Raw genomic sequence first — 21,673 nt, 5'->3', positions numbered from 1 at the left:
TATTCTTTAGAATTATTTCATTTTAAAACTGCCTGTAATTTTTGAATAGAAGTTATTGTTGATAATTTTGGACTTTTATTCCATCGAACGATATTGATGTAAAACGGGTATTATAGATTTACATTGATACAACCAACAGTAGCACTCCGCGGGTGGATGATGTGAAACGGAGTTAAGACGAAATTATTAATGTAATTTTAGAAAAATAAATCTGAATCCAGGCCTGTCTAAAAAATTACAAGTATTTTATTCAATTTTTAGTACTAATCAATGACATAAAAATATTACGTCTCATTTGAAAAATACTGTAACGTAATTAATTTTGTAATAATATGAGTAGATAACAATAAGTTGTTATTTACTATTATTTGGAATTAAATAAGTTGACAGATAAGAATTTCCAATTATAAAAATTAAAAAAGAGGAAATATTGTCTGAGAATGTAGTTATTCATTCGCAAACGGTGACCGACGGAAATATTTCATAACACAGTAATCACTTTATAAATTATTAGCGGATGTAATTTTTTAAATTATTGTATAATGACGATTATAACAAAAGCGACATTTTTATTGAAATCCCTCTAATCTTCCACTCCACACATATTTTTTTCTGGTCCTTTTTAATGTTTTCCGCTAAGTATACACCAGCTTTTTCAGTATTATTTAGTTATTTCTTTATTTAAATGAGAGAGCTGAATTTATGCAAAGTGCATATAGATTCATATATCGCATATTTTTGTTTATTTCAAGCAATACTGTATATTTAGGCTAAACAGGATTAATTTGGATATTTTAAAAATTTTAACCCCTTAAAATAAAAAGTACACTGTGCCCATATATTATAACTTTTGCATTGAATGGCTAAGACAAGCTTAAATCCAAAATTTCAGTCAAATCCATGCAGTCCGATAGAATTGGGAGGTAAGGCCCTATTTCTGTCTGAGTTACTGGACTACTGTAGATCCTGGTCTGCTTTAAGATTAGTCGCCATTCTGTTCACTTTCTGGCGACATGTTGTTATCTTCTGATTTTTAGTAAAAATATTTTCCACCTAAGAAGACCGCTTTGCAATTAAATGCTGGTAACTTTATTACTAGCAGACCAGATAAGCGGCGATATATTTTACACTACCTTTATGAATAGCATTTCACTGCTCTGTTGTTTCAATCAGCACTGTTCAACAAATTATCGTCTATTGGTTTTAACATTTTATTGCAATAGTACGAGTACGGAATATTTATTTAAACAGTGAATTTATTACATTTTATTTTTTTTTTAATTTCTTCTGACGTATCGTATAATGTAGGTTTACCCAATAATCAAAGTTATGCCTTTACAAGAACATATTATTTGAAAAATAAGGAGTAAATACCACGTATCATAATAATTGTAATCTTCTTTATACACACTTTAAAAATTTGTTTAGTAATGTATTTCTTAAATCCACACAATCATTGAAAAATGATTCATGCTATTTAAAAATATCTCTCTGTTAACGACACTGTCATGGACAAAGTAGGTCAAATTCAAACGTCATCATATTTCTCTTCTGTTTATCGTTAAAAATTAATTGATGGTCGTGGGTTGTATTGGTGTTATTTAATAATTTAACAAAATACATAATCAGCAAAAATATTATTTAAAACATGGGAACGGTTTTTGCAATCACAATTAATGCAGTATTAATGCTAAGGCTGTTAAATAATTTGTGTTCGACTGTTTCGTCTGTTGTACCACCTTCGTCCTTTTTATGTTGTACTAGTTGTATCTCCTTCGTTGTCAACAATTTGCCATCCACTACTGAATGTAGGTCTCTCTCAATTGCTTCCATCTTTCTCTATCTTGCGCCAATCTAATCCACTGTTTGCCTGACACTGCTCTTATGTCATCTACCCATCTTTTTTGAGGTCTTCCCATGCTTCTTGTTGTCGTCGTTGGTCTGCATTCTAGAATTATCTGTGTCCACCTGTTGTCATTATATCGGGCTACGTGACCTGCCCAGTAGTTGTATATAAGTACCTATTTTTTATAGTAGTGTAGTTAAGCGGTAGTTTAAAGCAAAAAGAGTAATTTGGAAGAAAATAAAATACAGTCGAAACGTAGAGTGTTATCTTCAGAAGAACGGCATTTAGTTATAAAAGTCGAAAGTTATATTAATTTGGAAAAAAATATTATGGGTCCATTGACATCTATTATGACAGTTCACAAACGCAGATGCGATGCTTGGTGTATCTCAGAGAGGACAGTCCGAAGAATTAATAACATGAGTGAGGATGAAATCAATAAAGTAAGCAAGAGAAATCGTCGACATCCAAAAACTTTAGATTTTCACCAGTCAATTAAACTTGCAATTAAAATTATTATATATAATATGTATAAAGCCAAAGAACATGTAACAGTTGGTGCTGTGTTACAAAAAATAAAAGACAAGGAACTGTGTGATATTAGTTTAACAAGTTTGTGGAGAGTGCTGAAACATTTAGGTTTTCGACATAAAAAGACAAATAATAGACAAGTATTGTGTGAACTCTCTAATGTTGTTTCAAAACGGTGGCATTTTTTAAGAAAATACATAAACAATAAAACGTCTGGAGTTGATTTCGAACCTTTCAACAGTGAACACGTTATCGCTTTAAATCAATTATATTGTTAATTGATATTTAATGTTGGTGTTTAATACAGTTGATAAAATGTGAAATATTATTTGTATGTTTGCATATGAAGTGATTAACAGTCAGTAAGTTTTTTATTCTACATATTGAATAAATAATTATAAATTTTGGACTATCTATCGTCTATAAAAAATTTCAACTAGTAGTGTTTTAAAAAAAACTATCAACAACTACAAAATAGTTTATTAGTTTTTCGTTTTAAATCCAGTTTCACCGGCCAGCTGTAAAGCTGGCCACAGACGTATTAAATCCTTCAATAATTTTAATACGTTGGAGGAAAATTAAATATGGCTACTAACAGCAGCATCTCACCTACCTCACTACTAATGTCTCAAACAAACTCTAATAGCTCAACGTACTCATCAGCAGTAGCAAATATGCAGTTCCCATCGAAAGAACAAGCGATTGTCTTCAGTGCCTTGGATAATACTAAATTGCAGGACTATTTAATTCCATTGGGCAAGATAATTCAACCTAAGAATATAATATTTTCATCCAGATTATCAAATAACCGTATTTGTATGTATCTAGCAAATAAAAAAGTTGTTGATGACTTCATGACAAACCACGGTCATATAAAAATTCAAAATGTAACTGTACAGGCTAGAAGATTAATCACCCCTGCGGAACGTATTGTTCTTTCAAATGTATGTCCCACCATACCGCATAGTTTCTTAATCAACTACCTACAAAATATCGGACTTAACATGGTATCTCCAATAACATTTTTAAAAATCAGCGCTACATTACCTGAGTATAGTCATATTCTCAGCTTCAGAAGATAGGTCTATGTAAGTCCTCATAGTATAGAACTACCTGATTCGTTTACTATAAATCATGACGAAACAACATATCGAATCTTTCTGTCTCAAGATAGTATGGTATGTTACAACTGCAAAAAGACCGGACATACTGCCCATCGCTGCAATGAAAACTCACAAGTTCATGTTGAAGAATGTTCTATGGATTCCTTTGCCAGTGAAATTAGCCAACCTTCAACGTCGCCGTCTAACCAAACTCTACGTCTATTATCACACCAAAGCACCATTTTACAACATACCGAGTCAGAATTACCCAATGTAAATACAGAAGAAACAGGAAATAAAGAAACGCATTCAAAACGATCTATAAATGAAGTCATCTCTCCAGAAACTGACACTGCACCTCAAGAAAGCCCATTTGTAACACCAACATCTACAGGAACTCGAAAAAAGCCAAAAAAAACTAAACTTGAAGAAACGCACTCGGATTTATCCTTTTCATCCAAGATAGAACCAGCCAAAACCTTCATCAATAATCACGAACCACCATTTCCACTGAACAGTGAACAATTAGCCCTCCTACTAGACAACACTGCCGGCTTATCTAATCCTATAATCTCGATCAAGGATTTCACTCCTGATTTGCTAGGTGTCTCTCACATGTTAAAACAAATCCGTCCCTATTTAAAAGAAAGGTCAATAAAATCGAGACTAACTAACTTAAACAAAAAAATATTTGCTTATCTTGGAGAGGTGGGCTCTGAAGTAGAAAGTGATGCATCACAAACCAGCACTTATTAGCAGCTACCGTTTAGTTTTTATTTTTTTTCTATTTAATTTTTTTTTATTTCTTACATTCAACTCGATCATACAATGGAATATCGATGGATTCTTCCATCGCTTGGCTATGCTACAGATTATCATTGCCGAAAACTGTCCAGACATAATCTGTCTCCAAGAGACCAATTTAAAACCTCAACAGAAATACAGTCCTAAACAATACATATGCTTTCGTAAAGACAGGATGCTTGTTAGCCATGCTAGTGGTGGTGTTATGACATTAGTAAAAAAATCTTTCGATGCAAATTTATTTCCCGTAGTAAGCAATTTAGAAGCTATAGTCATCAAAATTGATTCCTTGATGTCATTTTATCTATGTAATATCTACATTCCTCCCAACTCACAGGTAAATTATGCAGATATACTGCACCTTATACACCAAATTCCAACACCACGTATAGTCGTCGGTGACTTTAATGGACACAATATAATATGGGGATCTTCTAACACAAATAAGATGGGAAGAATAATAGAAAACCTAATACATAACGTTAATTTAAATTTTCTTAATGATGGAACCCCCACGAGGTTCAACTCAGCATCAGGAGAATCCTCGGCAATTGACTTAAGTCTCTGTGATCCAATTTTAACTCCTCGCTTATCGTGGGAAGTTTTGTCGTTCAACTACGGCAGCGACCATCACCCCATAAAAATCTGCAATACTAACGCCCTACCGGAACCAAAAGACACCTTTGTCTTAAAATGGAAAACAGAAAAGGCTGATTGGGTGAGTTTTTCAACATATATTGATAATTCCGTAGAAAGCTGTGAAATAAATTACTGTGATATCGATAGAACAATCACCAATTTTAATGACTTAATACTAAAAAGTGCAGAACTCTATATTCAAAAAACAAAAAAAATTCACAATCATCATCCAGTACCATGGTGGAATAAGGATTGCAAAGAAGCAATACAGCAAAGTAAAAAAGCTTTCAATAGGTTTAAACGGCACAAAACCCAAGAAAGTAAAATAGAATTCAAACGATTAAAAGCTAGAGCCCAATTAATCATAAAAAATTCAAAAAAAGCCTCATGGTCAAAATACGTCTCAGAAATAAATAGTTCTACTCCATTGAGCGAAGTTTGGAAAAGGGTAAAGAAAATTTCCGGTTTAAAGTATTCTTCATCAATTAACACTCTTAAAATAAACAATACTACAGTCTCTTCTTCACAAGACATTGCTAACACTCTTGCTTTCACATTTGAACAACATTCCTCTTGCGAAAACTATGACATTAATTTTAGGGACTACAAGCTAAAGAAAGAACGCACAATCTTGTCTCTAGAAGAATCCCACGAAAACCCCCTATCTCAACCTCTTACTATTATAGAACTAAATAACTTCTTACAAGATATGAAAAACTCAAGTCCAGGACCCGACAATATTCCTGTCGTATTCCTGAAGCATTTATCAATCTTAGCAAAACAACATCTACTGCAAATTTTCAATCAAATTTGGCAACAACGACAATATCCGTCTATATGGGCAAAAGCCACAATTTTACCTTTTTTAAAATCCAGAAAGCCTCGACTTGATCCAGAATCATACAAACCCATCTCTCTAACATGTGCCATGGCTAAATTATTGGAGAAAATAGTCAATGCCCGGCTTATGTGGACACTGGAAAAATCTCATTTCTTCTTACCAGAGCAAAACGGCTTCAGACGTAATCGGTCAGCAATGGACAATATCGTAGACTTACAAAGTGATGTCCAAGAAGCGTTAGCAATGAATCAAATGTGCATAGCTATTTTCTTCGATATAAAGAAATCCTTCAATACGTGTTGGAGATTCAACATCATTAAAAAATTGCACGCATCCAATATTAGAGGACACTGCTTAGCCTATATCGAAAATTTGTTAAAAGACTTTTCTTTCCAAGTAAGAGTTAATAACGTTTATTCTGATTTTTATACTGCAGAAAACGGTACCCCACAAGGCTCAGTACTTAGTCCTACCCTATTCCTAGTTGCCATAAACAACATATTAAACAAATTACAGAAACCTCTCAAAGCTCGCCTCTATGCCGACGATTTAGTGGTATACATTAAAGGAGCACAAAAAGAATCTATGTGCAGAATAGTACAGACATTTTTAACCCAACTAGATGAATGGACAGCTAGTACAGGCTTCGAATTCTCCGTTACAAAGACAACTGGTATGGTGTTTACGAAAAAATCATGCATTACACCAGTCCTTTATCTTCACAACAGCATAATTCCCTTCCAAAACTCCGTAAAATTCCTTGGTATGTGGCTGGATCAAAAACTTTCCTGGAAAAAGCACATACAACATTTGGCGCTAACATGCAACAAAAGACTCAATTTGCTTAAAACCGTATCAAATCGTTTCTGGGGTTCCGACTTCTCTACACTACTCCTTCTGTATAAAACACTAATTAGATCCAAGCTCGATTACGGTTCAATTGTTTATGCCTCCGCAACCAAGAGTACCCTAAAACCATTAGATACAATCCACAATGCCGCACTTCGGATCGTTCTCGGAGCTTTTCACACTTCACCCATAGAAAGCTTACATTCCGAAACTGGAGAACCATCATTGCAGTATAGGCGGGCACTTTTAACACTTTTACATGCTTCTTCTGTAGCTGCTAATAAGGATCATCCACTCTTCGAAAATACTTTTTCTAAAAACAATCTTGACTTTCTCTTTAATAAACCTCGTACTGGAAAACCTTATTACACACGAGTAAGATCAATTCTAAATAATTTTGACACAACAATCCCAGATGTATTTCACTGTAACATCCAACATCCGACTCCATGGCTGATAAGCATCCCAAATTGCAACACCTCTTTAATAGAGTTGTCCAAAAAATGCAATAACAACATAATAATCAAAAACAAACTAAATGAGATTCTTGAACGAGACTACCTTAACTGCACAAACATCTTTACCGATGCATCTAAATCCACTGATGGCATTGGTTGTGCTTTTGTTACTCCAACGTCTACTTTCAAATTTAAGCTACCGCCTAGCTCAAGTGTTTTCACCGCTGAACTGTTTGCTTTGTACCGTGCCCTAAAACATGCAAACCTCTCAAGAATTCCAAAACCTCTGTTTCTCACTGACTCGCTCAGCTCTCTTCTTGCAATACAGCATCTGTATCCTAAACAGCCATTGGAGCAACTAATAAAAACTAAACTACAAATCGCCCAAGAGAACCACATAACTCCTAAATTTATATGGATCCCATCGCATATAGGAATTATCGGCAATGAAGAGGCAGACAGTAGTGCTCGTGATGCAGCAACAAGTGCGGAATCTGAATTAGTGCGTGAGAGTGTGTGTAAAGATCTGAAATCGTTTTTTAAACAAAAAGTGATGGGTCAGTGGCAGCGCGAATGGTTTCTATCGCAATCTAAACTAAGATCGCTAAAACCAGATACACGACAGTGGAAAACTAGTGCTAGCACACGGTTTATTCAAACGGTTCTAACGCGCCTACGTATAGGACACACTAAGATAACACACTCGTATTTACTTTCGGCCAGTGAACGCCCGCTGTGCGACCAATGTGTTACGCCTCTTACCGTCGTCCATTTGTTAATCGAGTGTCCAAAATACCATAGAGAACGTTCCATAAACAATATACCAAATACTCTACCAGATTTATTAGGAGAAAACTGCCACGTAAAAAACTTATTAAATTACCTAAGGTCAATTAATATCTTGTATCAGATTTAAAGTTTTGTTTACTGTGTAATGCCGCTAATAACCTTTTGGTGGATGCGGCAATATATCTTCTTAATAAAAAAAAAATAATAAAACGTCTGATAGTCCGAGGCAAGTTGTATTTTTAGATGAAACTTGGATTTTCGCTTAAGGAAATATGTCAAAATCATCCTGGCAAGATGGCATCACGAAATGTTATTCTTCTAGTTCCGGTAATGGTAAACGCTACATTATACTTTATGCTGGAAATGATGAGGGTTTATACCTGACACTAGTTTAATTTTTTCGTCCACAAAGAATACAGGTGATTACCATGGAAATATGGATGCAAATATTTTTGAAGAATGGTTTGAAGAAAATTTGTTAAAAAAATTGGAGCGACCATCCATAATAGTGTTGGATAATGCATTGTACCACTCAAGAGTAGAAGAGAAATTTCCTTCAAGCAGCTGGACAAAACAAAAAATAAAGTTGTGGCTGACAGAAAAGAAAATTTATCACAGTGACATATTTTTAATATGGACACTTCAAAGGTGTGGAGAGCACAAAATTCAAAAGAAATTTGTTACTGACCAAATGGCTCTTAAATATAGCCATGAAGTTCTTCGACTTCCGCCCTACCATTGCCACTATAATGCAATTGACTTCGTTTGGGGTATAGCCAAAATTTTTTATGATAAACATGCATCCAAAACAACAGATGACGCTAGCGTTCTTAGTTTATGGAAAGAATCGCTAGAACAAATAAAGGCAGAACAATGGCAAAATTGTATTAGACATACAGAGGACATAATCGTTCAGTCTTTTCAAACCGATATAGTTATATATGAGGTCCGGCCTCTAATTATTCGGATGGACAATTCAGATAGTAAAGACTCTGATCGTGAAATATCAGACAGTGAACGTTTGCTAAAAAGAAGTTACAAAAAAAGTGTTTCGGGAATTCAATTCGGATTTTGTGGGGTGTTTTAGTTAGACGATTAAGTACCTTCGGTCTAATTACTGGACTGCATACTCTCAATAGCTTTGTTATTAATTACTGGACTACACGTGTTTAAACATATTGTTTTGCTGAAAACTCGGAAGTGATTTAGTGCCAATTTGTTTCAAGGTTATATTTAATACATTGTCTGCAGAAAGTAAAGTCGGATGTATTTTATTCAAATTTGGACATACCAGCAACTTGGCAAGTATTTTCCAATTTAAGTGCATGCAAAAACATTCGTATAATTTTCACTCTACGCAAAATAGAGACTTATAGAGACCTTGATGAACATTTGATGTCGACAAATAATTTCGAGTATTCGAAAAAGTCCGTCCCATTTCTTTTAACGCGCCCTGTATATACATATTATATTCATTTTATTTGCTTTTGATAAAGTAAAATCCAATATTATTACTGAACATAAAATACAGGAAATTAAATATTTTTACTTTTTAAGCGATCGGAATTAAATATTAACGCCCCACTGTTTGAGGCCCACTGATCATATCTTAATTACATATCGGTCGTCATTGGATAAAAGGATTTATATCCCCAAAGTCTTACATACCGTACTGACCGTACCGTGAACGTGAACGGGAAGTGATTCTACCGGCAACATATAAATATTCTTCTGGGAAAATGAAGGGCGGCATTCTTGTAGAGCTCACTGCAAATTTGATCACTTCCTAGTGATTTATTATTAATTTATAAGCTTTTTAATGGCTCGGGCAACCACTTAATGGTAGGTGGTCTTTGGTTTGGATTGTATAGATTTCAATCATTTCCATCTGCTAATGTGGTATCAGCTTCTTCGATATACCTAATGATGATTAAATTTTGCGTCGAATAATTCAAACAATCGGTTTAAGATAAAGGCGGTATCACTTAGGATATTTTCCTCTTCATACTTACAGCTCCCAATTATTGGCTTAAACTATTTTTGCTTATTTTGTTTACATTGCTGTAGAACTTTCGAGTTTCGTTTTGAATTTTTAAATATTCTATGTTTTCTAACTGCTTTTCCTCAAACTGTGCTTTTTTCTTCTATTTTATCTTTTTGCTTCCCTTCGTAGGATCCTACTTTGATTTTCTTGTGCATTCAGCTTTATTCGTCTTTAGGTATACTCTATTTTTGTTATTTGTTACTTCTTTGCAGTCCTTGTCAAACCATTCATTTTGTTTAACTAGTTTGGTTTTCCCCAATATTTTTGTAGCCTTCTCAGTTATTATGTTTTTACATTTTTTCCACCATTCCTCTACATTTTGCCCGCCTCTCTCTTTCTCTCAATGGTTTCAATGTGCAGATTATCAACATTAATTTTATGTTTTGTTTTATATGTTTATCTTTAGGTTTGATATTTTTACTCTAATTTTTGTCATTACAAAAAGTGGTCACTTTCTATGTTTGGACCTCGGTAGCTTCTGGTCCATAAAGTCGCCAGAATGGCTTGCATCTGTCATGATGTGATCTATTTGAATTACGGTTTCATAACTGTATTCATTACATCACTGTCATTAATATTAATGGTACTTTATTCTTGAGTAAAATTGATATTTTTTGACAAACCCCATATGAGGCTTAAAAATTGTTATCTCATGGTTGCATTTTAAATTTTGGACCAAGTACAACTTTTTATAAAAAAAAGAAAATTTCTCACAAAAGCAATAATAAAATAGGTTTCATATGGTTCCTACTTAAGTAGATACACAGTACTTTTGATTCCTCTGATACATTGGGTTTTCTCTTTTTTTGCATAATTTCAAATAGTTTATCTATCAACCTAGTTGAAGGATTTTAAACACTATAAATACAATATACGTTTCTTCTTCCTCTACTACGAACACCCCTATGAAGGCATTGACTTAAATGAAGAAGTAGTAAGAACAGCCAGAGGACTGAAAAGAAGAAGGGGCAGAATATGCTTAACGTATACCTCCTCTGAAAAAATTAAACGGAAAAGCCCCAAGACCGGATAGTATCACAAACAGAGCTCTTAAAAGTTTGCCGGTGAAAGCAATCGTATACATAACTAGCATAACAAACAACATGCTAAGAATAAGATACTTTGCGTACAGATGGAAGCAAGCTCACGTAATCATGATCACAAAACCGGGGAAAATGGCACCTTGCCACAAAACTACCACCCTATTAGCTTACTATCATCAATAAGCAAAATAGCGGAACTATCCTAACCATACTCAATGTTTTATCCCAGGAACTATCCCAGAAGGTCAGTTCGGCCTCAGGTCAGACCACTCCTTCGAGCTACAGGTACTAAGATTGACTGAATACATCACCAAGGGATACAACGAGAAGATGTATACAGCAGCGGCTTTTCTGGATATAAGTAAAGCCTTCGATACACCATCTACACGGCTAACACTACAACAAATTTCAGAACACTGGTAAGCCTGTACGCGGACGATATAACTATTGCAGCCAGCTGCAGAGACCCGAAACTAGTAACCAGCCATATGCAAAGAACACAGCCATACCCAGAGATGGTGCATCAAGTGGAAGATCGCCTTAAACCCTGAAAAAATACAGGCCGTTATGTACAGACAACGAAAAAGCAGACCGGATAGGGAAATCGCCATAACAAATAACCCTGCAGAATGGACGAGTCAAGCGAAGTATCGTGGAGATACTTGGAAGGAAACTAACATTCACTAAGAAGTCAACTCTCTTCGCTAATAGGCAGAAAGGCACCACTAACATACGCCTCTGCCGCATGAGTACACACATGCAAGAGCAATAAGAAGAAAATCCAAACAGCCCAGAACTACACGATTAGAGATGCATTAAAAATACGTACCACTAAAAGACGTATTTAGAGACTCTGGGCAGAAAAGAATCCTAAGGACAATGGATGAAAGAGCCTATGAAATATTCAACGGACTCACTAACCACCCCAACAGGAAGCTAAAACAGTTGAGAGAATTTAAAAAAGAAGAACAATGAAGACTGATATAGCCACAGGATAGTCAAATAACAATAATTAACAGACAGGAAAGCCCAAAAAACAGCTAAAACAGTGGTTTGTAACAATAGGAACCGATGCCTTGGAAAGGAAGAGGTAGCATAGTTACTTATAGTAATAAGTATAATATACACGGTGTGTGATGGCCGTATACACCTGAAAGTGCACACTCTAATTCACGCACATTTTTTAGTTTTAGTTTTAGTATTAGGAAAAAAACAAAAAAAATTAAAAAATCAAAAAATTTGTGTTTCTGTCTAAACCAACAAAGCTGTTAAATCCTTACATATTCAAGTACTTAAATACTAATCCGTCATATTTAAATTCATATTTAAAAACAGACCCGCCAGGTCTTTTATCATAGCCGCACAGACTTAGGCCCTTTAAGCAGATCAAATGAGGAACTTTTCATGAAGTCTGAGCATCGAGGAAACATGGGCTCGATGGCTAGAAGCGGCGAGGAGGAGGAGAACAAAATTTATTATGCCAAATCGGTGGCTGAGTGATCGAGCACACACATTTTTCGGGCATTCGGACAAAGAGTCATCAACTTAAGTTGATGGTTCTCTGTTCGAAACACACACTTTTTCTTTAGGGACTCAAGTCATGCTGTCCAGTAGAGTAGTATGATAATTATAAACGTTTTATTGATTTATTACGTGACTTATGCTATTTTAAAATAGGTTCTTAATTCTACTAAAAATTCCTAATACTACTTAATCAACAAAAAATTCTACTCCGGCTCTGTTGAGAGCATTCATGTGACGTAAAATTTGAAGGTGAATTCCGCTCGATAACCAGTTCCAGTTACCACAAACACAGTTCTATAAAGCCGGCCAAGCAAATAGTGATTAGACCCTCGTAAGGACCATCTTCATACATTTAATGTACGACTAAAAGTAACACTACTGTGGTGATTTTAACTGGAATCAGCTGTGACGAAAGCCGCGAAATGTGTCACTTCTGTCAGTTATGTGTCAGTTAACAACTAGAAGCATGTAGTGTAAGCCGCAGTGTGTGATAATAAATTAATATCAAAAAATAACCAAATCAAAACAATGACAAACGTCTTGATAAATAGTTATACATTTATAGTCTACAAATAGAAATATTAGTCGATAATATTCATCTCAACCTACTTAGCTGTGACATTTTTCCTTTGTTTTGTTAAAACTTATTCAACAATCCCCAGGTTAAAGTAAGTACCTAAGTACTGTAATTATACATTGCAATGTAGTTTTACTAAATAGTGTATGTTTCGATTGATACAAGGGTAAATATGTGGAATTTGATATATTTTAAGGACTGTTGTCATTCTGTAGTTTCATTGTGAAATCAATTTCATAAAATGGTCATTTTTCTGTAATAACACCAGATATTGATATAACGCTAAGATAAGTTTCCAATAGAATAGTTTTTATGCGAATAGCAGAAATAATACAGTGTACTTAAAACATTAAAAATTTATAGAAACCTTTCAGGAATTTACAACAGGTTTCTTTCAAAATATTTTCTTGTAAATCTTTGTAATTTAAATATGACAGAAAATAAAACCTCTTGATTGTAAGGCACAGTATTATTCAGCAATGAACAATAACCAATACTAACCAACATTAAAGTGACTAAGTTTAAAAAATTGTCAAAAATAATAAATGAAATTATACACAACTTATACCAATTACATGATTTTTGATTATTTTGTCAATACATCATTTTGATTCTACTTATACACTAGAACATGTTAGAATCATTGATTTATTTTTTCTTTTTGAATGCTAGCATTCATCACATGTTCTTTAGAATGCTCAATTTAAGTTAAACAATATATTACCATATTACCATATTACCATGGACGTATAAATCATATTACTGACAAATTATAATTGACCAAATTATTATTTTTTATTTATTATTATTAAAGTGAATTCTTTTTCTTCTTCCTCAGCTTTTCCCTTTTCAGGGGTCACTAGTCCTTACTCTTCTTCACCACTCATTTGTGTCCAAAATATCTTCTTCATCTAAACCTTTCTCACTCAAGTCTTCTGCCACACAGTCGTTGCATCTTCCCCTCAGTTTTTCTGTACTTTTCTTTTCATCAATTTCTAACAGCTCTTTCCTTCATCCCACATAATTTTTGTGACCAAACCTTTGTTCTTGAATCTTTTTGAGACTGTAGAGACCTTGGCTTTTTGCTAGTCAAGTTGTTCCTGATCCTATCCCTTCTAGTCTTACCCAACATTCACCTCAACATTTTCATTTTATCTACCTCCATCTTCTTTACTGGCCACACATCAGCACCATTCACTAATGCAAGCCTCACCATACTCTTATAGATGTTTCGTTTTAGTCCTTCCCTAATTTTTGCTCACATAATGCCCTTCTCAATGGCTTCCAATTAAACCAACCAGCCTGTATACTGTGATCAATTTCTCGATCAACTGTTTCATTTTCTGTTATGCAGGAGCCAAGGTATTTAAATTATTACAGCATTAATACCTCTCCATTTACAGCTGCTGAATAATTTTTTGTTTCAAAACGACTTGATTGATGTTTTAATGCTATACCAGTACAATAAGTACTTTTTTGGCTACTTTATAAGTATGTATGTAGATAATAGAGTAAAGAAAACCCAACATAAATGATTATGAACAAAAAACTTGAGATCACTAGAGAAATAATTGTCTGTTAATTATGAACATTTTTTTATATGTACATATATAATTCTACAGCTAGAATCACCATTTTAGTATAAAATTTGCATACTGAAGTAATTAATTTAACTACAATTCCATAGATAATGGAAAATTTTGTTTGTGCATATTTGCTATCAAGATCAATATTTACTCCTATTTTAATGATAACTTGCAATACTCTTTTGTTGGCTTGTTAAAATTGATTTTCAAATTCAAATATATTGCCAAAACAAACACTGGAGGTTTTCAACCAGTGTTCTGTTTGAAATTTAATGATATATATGGTGTATAAACAGTAACAGACAAAAATGGGCATAAACCCAAGCGATAAAATATAGGACCTAGGCATAATGATCTATTTACTTTTTCTTACAATATCAGACACACTCTATGATAGCGATATTTTTTGACTCATGCAATCTTGAATTTATACTTTGTTTTTTGTCATTTTGTTGACCAGCTTATTGGATTTGAGTTCTAATAATTGATGTTTGGGTTTACTCAAATAAATTTAATTTGTATACAAACTTTAAAACAATGAAACACATTTGTAGGATGTGGAGTAAAAGTGGTCCGAAAAGTTCAAAAATACCTTTGTAGTAATCAAGTATTTATTCATCTATTCATTGAACAATTTTTTAAGAAATGGATTGGTTGCTATGATTTAGATAGTGACAGAAAAGCCTAGGTTGCAAATTTATATGTGTGTGATTTAGATTAATGACCTTGGTTTAGAATAATTGGCCAACTCAAAATTTTATTAACATTATCATTTCTATAGATACAATTTCCCAGCTTTAGCTGATATGCATTATATTTTAATAAATACTAATAATAACTAATACTAAATGCTAAAACTAAATACTAATACTAAATATTAATAATGAAAATATAGTTTTTTCCACAGCGCTAAACAACCTAAACCTAAACCTAAAGACCTAAACCTGATTCAACACCTCTGAGGTTTAGACCCTCTTTGTGGTTTGTTTTTTATATATGTATTTTTTTGTATCTATTTTTTTTTGTATATACATATTTTATTTTTCTTTTTTTATTATGTTTTTTTATTTATTTTTTTTTAGTTTTTTTTTTGTTTTTTTTACTAACAATTTTCATATTTTTAGATGGTTATAAACAATTTTGTAGAAATTTATATTACGTGTACATAGAATGGCATTTAAATTGGTGGGGAGAGTAGCTCCTGCTGTTTGTAGATTTTTGTATAATGTTTGTTCCTTACTTTACTCTATTTAAGGTATTAAAGAAGTGCCGATTTGTAATATCGTAAAACCACGAATTTTTTTGTTGGATATCATAAAATCTTATACCTTTCAATGAGATGTCATATTTCTGCTGCCACTATTCCATTTGTTTTTTCTTAAACCATTGTCGTAGATCAGTGTTTACCTTTATTCATAAGTGACTGGACCGCTTCTAAAATTCTTATAATCTCTAAGTACTGATTAAGAGCTTGATAATTTAGTTGGTTTATTGTGTCTACCGCACTTTTGCTATCTCTGTTAATATAACAAACTTACTCTTGTGATGGGCATTAATATATCTCAAAGCCTGAAGAATTGCGATGAGCTCTGCAGTGTAAATAGACATTTGACTTGGAAGTTTGAATTTTTTTGGATATATTTTGATTTGAATGGTAAAACGCGCATTCAGTAGATTCGTCAAATTTGGATCCATCTGTATAAATACAATCTGACTTGGGCCATCTTTTTAGAATTGTTTGGTTAATAAACTCATTTATATTAAATATATTTACATGTTATTCAATATTTAGATAATATTAAGGGATATGCAATTCTAATAGGTTATAATCACAATTATAGAATGGAAAGATATCATTTCTGTAAAACTCGCTACTAAATTGAATTAGGTGCCGATAATTGTTTATCACTTTTGGATGATCTTTACGTCGCCAGAAGGAACTATCTTCGACTTGCTTGTATATATATTGTTGTAAATTACTAAGCACTGCTTAGTTAAAACTGGGATCTCGGCAATCATTGGGTAATGGATATTGTCTATTCCAGGAGACGTATTATTTCTATTTTTACAAGCGTGTTGTAACTCTCATTGTAAAAGGCTTATTTAGCATATGGTCATTTGTATAATAATTTTTGAATTTTCATAGTTGTTCGTTAATCCAACTCGGATAAATTTTACTATGGAAATATTCTGTCCAGTCTCCCCACTCCATTTGATGTATATTTGCTTGTTTTCTGTTTTTGAATCTATTTAATTTAGCCCAGACGTTTTTCATTGAAGTATTTTTGTTCAAACTTTGGCAATATGTTTTCCAACTAGCCCTTTTTACTTCATTTGTAATTCTTTTGCTATTACTATTTTTATTTTTATTGTTATTACTTAAAACCTTTGATGTTATCTCGATATGATTATGTTCTTCTCCCGGATCGGGCGGATTACCGTCCCGGTGTCCCGGTGGAAAATTTAGATATATAGTGTGTCCGTAAAGTATGGAATAAGTTCGATATTTCCTAAATGAAAAGCCTTTTTACAAAATCTAAAACACGTCGATTTTTAAATTTAATGTTCTACATGTTACAATAAAATTTCATTATACAGGGTGATACACATTACAGTGATGACGTCATAGGCTTTTTTTTTAATGTAACACCCTGTATTTTAGGACATTTTTAGATCGATAAAAATGAGCTGATTCCAAAAAAGTATAATACTCGTGTCTAATGGATATAATTTGAAAGATATGCGCTTAGAAAATTAATTTTTATTGATTTTTAATATTAATAAATTATAAATAAATTATAATAAATAACTTGAAAGTAATCTAGTAATTAATACATGACTTAATCTTTAATGTTCGAATTGTAGCCCTTGTTGTATTTGACAGTAGCCAAACGTTGTACAAATTCTTGTAGAACCTTGTTTATGCTTTCTTGAGAAATATTGTTTATTTCTTTACGAATTCTTGTTTTTAAGTCTCCAATATTTGCAGGTGTCGTTTTATGAACAACATTCTTTAAATGACCCACATAAAATAATCCCAAGGATTGAGGTCTGGCCACCTCACTGGCCATTCAATATGTCCACGTCTTCCAATCCACCTGTTCGGAAAAATTTCGTATAGGTACCTTCGAACATCTAAAGCATAATGCGGAGGCGCACCATCCTGTTGAAACCATAAACTTTTATCAAAACCTCCAAGATTAATTGTACTGGGGAATAAATTAACTAAAGTAGGTACGAGATACCCACTTAAAAACTGAAGGTATGCTGGCCCGTTTAAATTGCCTTCGAAATAGTAGGGTCCAATGATTTTATTTCTTACAATGCCAGCCCATACGTTTACCTTTTGCGGGTATTGTGTATGATGTTCCCGTATCCAGTTGGAGTTTTCTTTTGCCCAGTATCTACAATTCTGACGGTTGACCTCGCCATTTAATTTGAATGTAGCCTCATCAGAAAAAATAATATTTTGAACCAAGAGCTGGTTTCGGTGGCTGTTATCCATTATTATTTCGCAAAATTGTATTCTTTTATCTGGATCATCCTCCTTTAATTCCTGTACAACTGTGCATTTTACTTACTTTTACGTACTTTGGGTACCGTTGTTTTGCAAACGTCGAGATCACTACTAACCTTACGAACAGAAGTGTGCGCATTTTCTTCAAAAGCGAGTAGAACATTTAATGTTGTAACATAATTTACAGAAGGACGACCTGATTTGCGTGCATTTTCAACCGTACCAGTTTCTCGAAATTTCTTTTCAATCTTACTTACTGTTTACTGCGTGATCGGTATTCCTGGATATTTATCATTAAATAAATTACACACTTCCATGTGTGTAATTTATTTTGATTACCCCCATGAGTTCGCGATTTGTCTCCATGTCCAATCATCATGAGTATCTTAATTCTTTGCTTTACACTCAAATTCATTTCTACTTAAAATTAATTCTAAGCAATAATACAGAATATTCACGAATTAATACAATCATTGCACTACTTAATTGTTATTGAACGTTACTAAAAATAATTACAGTTTACCCAAAACTAGAAGTAGGCTACTTTTTTCAATTGATAGTAAATAATTTATTTTCTAAGCTCATGTCTTTCAAATTATATCCATTAGACCCGAGTATTATACTTTTTTGAAATCAGCTCATTTTATCGATCTAAAAATGTCCTAAAATACAGGGTGTTACATTTTAAAAAGAGCCGATGACGTCATCACTGTAATAATGAAATTATACTTGTATAATGAAATTTTATTGTAAAACGTAGAACATTGAATTTAAAAATCGACGTGTTTTAGATTTTTTAAAAAGGCTTTTCATTTAGGAAATATCGAACTTATTCCATACTTTACGGACACACTGTTTACATATCAGATATATACAGAATATACTAGGAACGAGATATCGTCAAAACCCTTAAAAAAGGTTTCTAAGATGAGTAGGATTTGTAATGCAGATGAGTAAATATAATCCAGTAAAAAAACACTACTTATAGACCCATTGGACAAAAAAAGTAGAGGAAGATTCATTGATAATATTGAAGGAAATATGAGATCCATGGGAGTACATGTTTGGCAAAGGAAGGAGATAGATAGGAAGGTCTTACAAAATTTTTTTGAGGATGCTACAGCCTCCCAACAAGGGTTTTAAACCCAGAATTATGATCATGTATTCATTGCTGGAGGTTTTTAATTTTATTCAAAAAATATCAATTTGTATGGTGGCCTTTTCTTTCCGTCATTTTCCTTGTCTTCCTTTTTTGACATACCTTTTTGACATTGACATTCCGAGATTTTTTGGCATAGTTTGGCGAGTTTATCACCCAATCGTCTATATATTTCAGGTGTATTTTTCCACGCCTCTAGCTGGATGTTATTAACAATTTTTTCCACATCAGTGACCTTGTTTTGTTTTTAAATGCACTGCCAAGCGAATCCTTTTTTGGAATGTACTGCTTGTTGACTAGAACATTCCTAGTGATGAACAAGAATCTACTCAATTAGGAACTTTTAAAATTTTATTAGGACAGTATGCTGGCTTTCCTCTTGAAATAGATTTATTGATTTGAGTAATTCTTTTCTATTGCTTGCTACAAGCCTCGACGTCCAATGGATGTGCCTTGCATCAAAGTCATCTCCCATGACATGATAAATTGATTACCTACATCTTCAAAAAATTGTTTATATTTTTCAGCTCTAATATAGGATTTGGGGGCCGTATTAACTAATGACTCCTAGATATTAGATGTTGATACTAAAATTTCAACATACATCGATTTAAAAAAAAGTAATATTGTGCTCTATATTGTGTAATATCTATAAAATACACTAAACAATGACAGTGCATATTAAAAATTTAATTGTATTTGAATAATGGTTTTTAGAACAATAGATTTATGGGTATTATTGGAAAAATGCAACAGCTACATTTTACTTTGTATAAGTAAACATCAATAAAGAGAAAGTGAATCATTTGTACTGGTATGATATTCATTTGTGAATATTGTGACTAATGAAACGTACTCAAACTTTGAATTTGTAAGTTTTATTTTCAAATCTTATTATCTACAACATTCTTTATACAGATATTTATATGAAGGCTTTATTTATTTATAGTAATTATTAAACTGTTATTTCATTGAAAAGTTACATTGAGATTACGTTAATTTTTGAGAGGATGCAATTTAATTTTTTTGGATGTGTGGCGATGGTTATTATAAGTTGTAAGTTCAAGTTTGTTTGGTCGCCACCCTGTCCCCCCCAACCGCCATCTTGGAAAAAGGGGGGCAAAGAGTTTTCGCTCTATTTCTCTCAATTAGCAACCTTAGAGTCAAATTTCGTCAGACACTATTTGTAGCAAATTAAATTAAAATAAAAATTAAATTTTTAGTATATAGGAAAGTTTTCCGAAGGATACCCAAGCCAACCGTATCCTTCTCTTTATTTCTCCGGTCTGATTTTCTTTATTTAATTTAACTAGTTGTCCCAAATATACACATTCTTGTACTTGTTCTATAGTTGTTTGTGCAATTGTAATTATTAATTCTTCTGGTTGGTTGGTCATAATTTTCGTTTTATTATAATTCATTTGTAGACCTATTTTTGTTGATTCTATTTAATTCATCCATCATATTTTGTAATTTTTCCCTTTTATCTGTTATTAATACAATGTGTTCTGCATATCTTAAGTGATTCAAGTATTGGCCATTTATGTTAATACACCGTTTTTCCCATTGTAATCTCCTCATAACGTCTTCCAAAGCTTGATTGAATAGTTTGGGTGATATAGTGTCACCCTGTCTGACTCCTCGCCGTATCTTAATGGGCTCCGTTTGTTCAACTATTTTGATGGATGTTGTTGCTTGATCATATATATTGGAAATTAAGTCCGTATATCTATAGTCTATTCTTCCATTTTCTAAAGACTTCTGCCCAATGTTCCACCTTATCGAATGCTTTTTCAAAGTCTACAAATGCCATATACATTGGGATTTGATATTCGTTGGCCCTCTCAATTAATATTTTTATCGTAAGCAGATGGTCGCTTGTACTGAATCCTTTTCTAAAACCGGCTTGCTCTCTTGACTGGTAATTATCTAACTTAGTTGTTAATCTGTTTGTTAGTAGCCGAGTTAACAGTTTGTATATTACATTCAGTAGCGTTATGGGCCTATAGTTTTTCAGTTTCAGTTTATCTTCTATCGTTTTTCTTAAATAGTAATAGTGTGATTGCCTCGTTCCATGTGGTGGGTATTTGTTTTGTGTTCAATATTTTATTCATTAGTACATAAAGGACTTCCACTGTAGTTTCCCCCCCCCCTCCCAGTTTTTAGCATTTTCACAGTTATTCCATCTTTCCCAGGAGATTTCTTCATTTCTTTGAGTGCCTTTTTTATTTAATTTTTACTGATTTCTGGTTGTAGGTCAGAGTTAACGTTCTTTATTTTCAGTTGTAACTGATTAAGGATTTCTTTTTGTTCTAAGTTAAGGTTGGTTTTTGTTCTGTTTTATAGAGATTTATAAATATAAT

General features: G+C 33.1%; 2 protein-coding genes across 5 annotated transcripts in view; one reads left to right on the top strand and one right to left on the bottom strand.

Moving 5' to 3' along the window:
• LOC140448413 (melatonin receptor type 1A-like) overlaps positions 1-21,673 on the bottom strand; it is a 245,660-nt gene that overhangs the window by 50,667 nt on the left and 173,320 nt on the right. The window lies entirely within an intron of this gene.
• Positions 12,900-21,673, top strand: part of LOC140447550 (major facilitator superfamily domain-containing protein 12-like) — a 31,000-nt gene continuing 22,226 nt past the window's right edge. For 2 of the 4 annotated variants that reach the window (XM_072540260.1, XM_072540259.1), the window contains exon 1: positions 12,900-13,139. Coding sequence is in view for 1 of the 4 variants with exons in the window: in XM_072540258.1 (XP_072396359.1) it covers positions 20,156-20,181 (26 nt within the window). In the remaining 3 variants the exon portion in view is untranslated. Of the gene's footprint in view, positions 13,140-20,077; positions 20,182-21,673 lie in introns of those variants that run through there. The other 2 variants (XM_072540261.1, XM_072540258.1) reach the window with 2 other exon arrangements.

This window comes from Diabrotica undecimpunctata, chromosome 8 (genome assembly GCF_040954645.1).
Source record: "Diabrotica undecimpunctata isolate CICGRU chromosome 8, icDiaUnde3, whole genome shotgun sequence".
NCBI classification, from domain to species: Eukaryota; Metazoa; Arthropoda; class Insecta; order Coleoptera; family Chrysomelidae; genus Diabrotica; species Diabrotica undecimpunctata.
The sequence above is the reverse complement of the archived record's forward strand: the minus strand, read 5'-3'. Positions and strand labels throughout refer to the sequence as shown.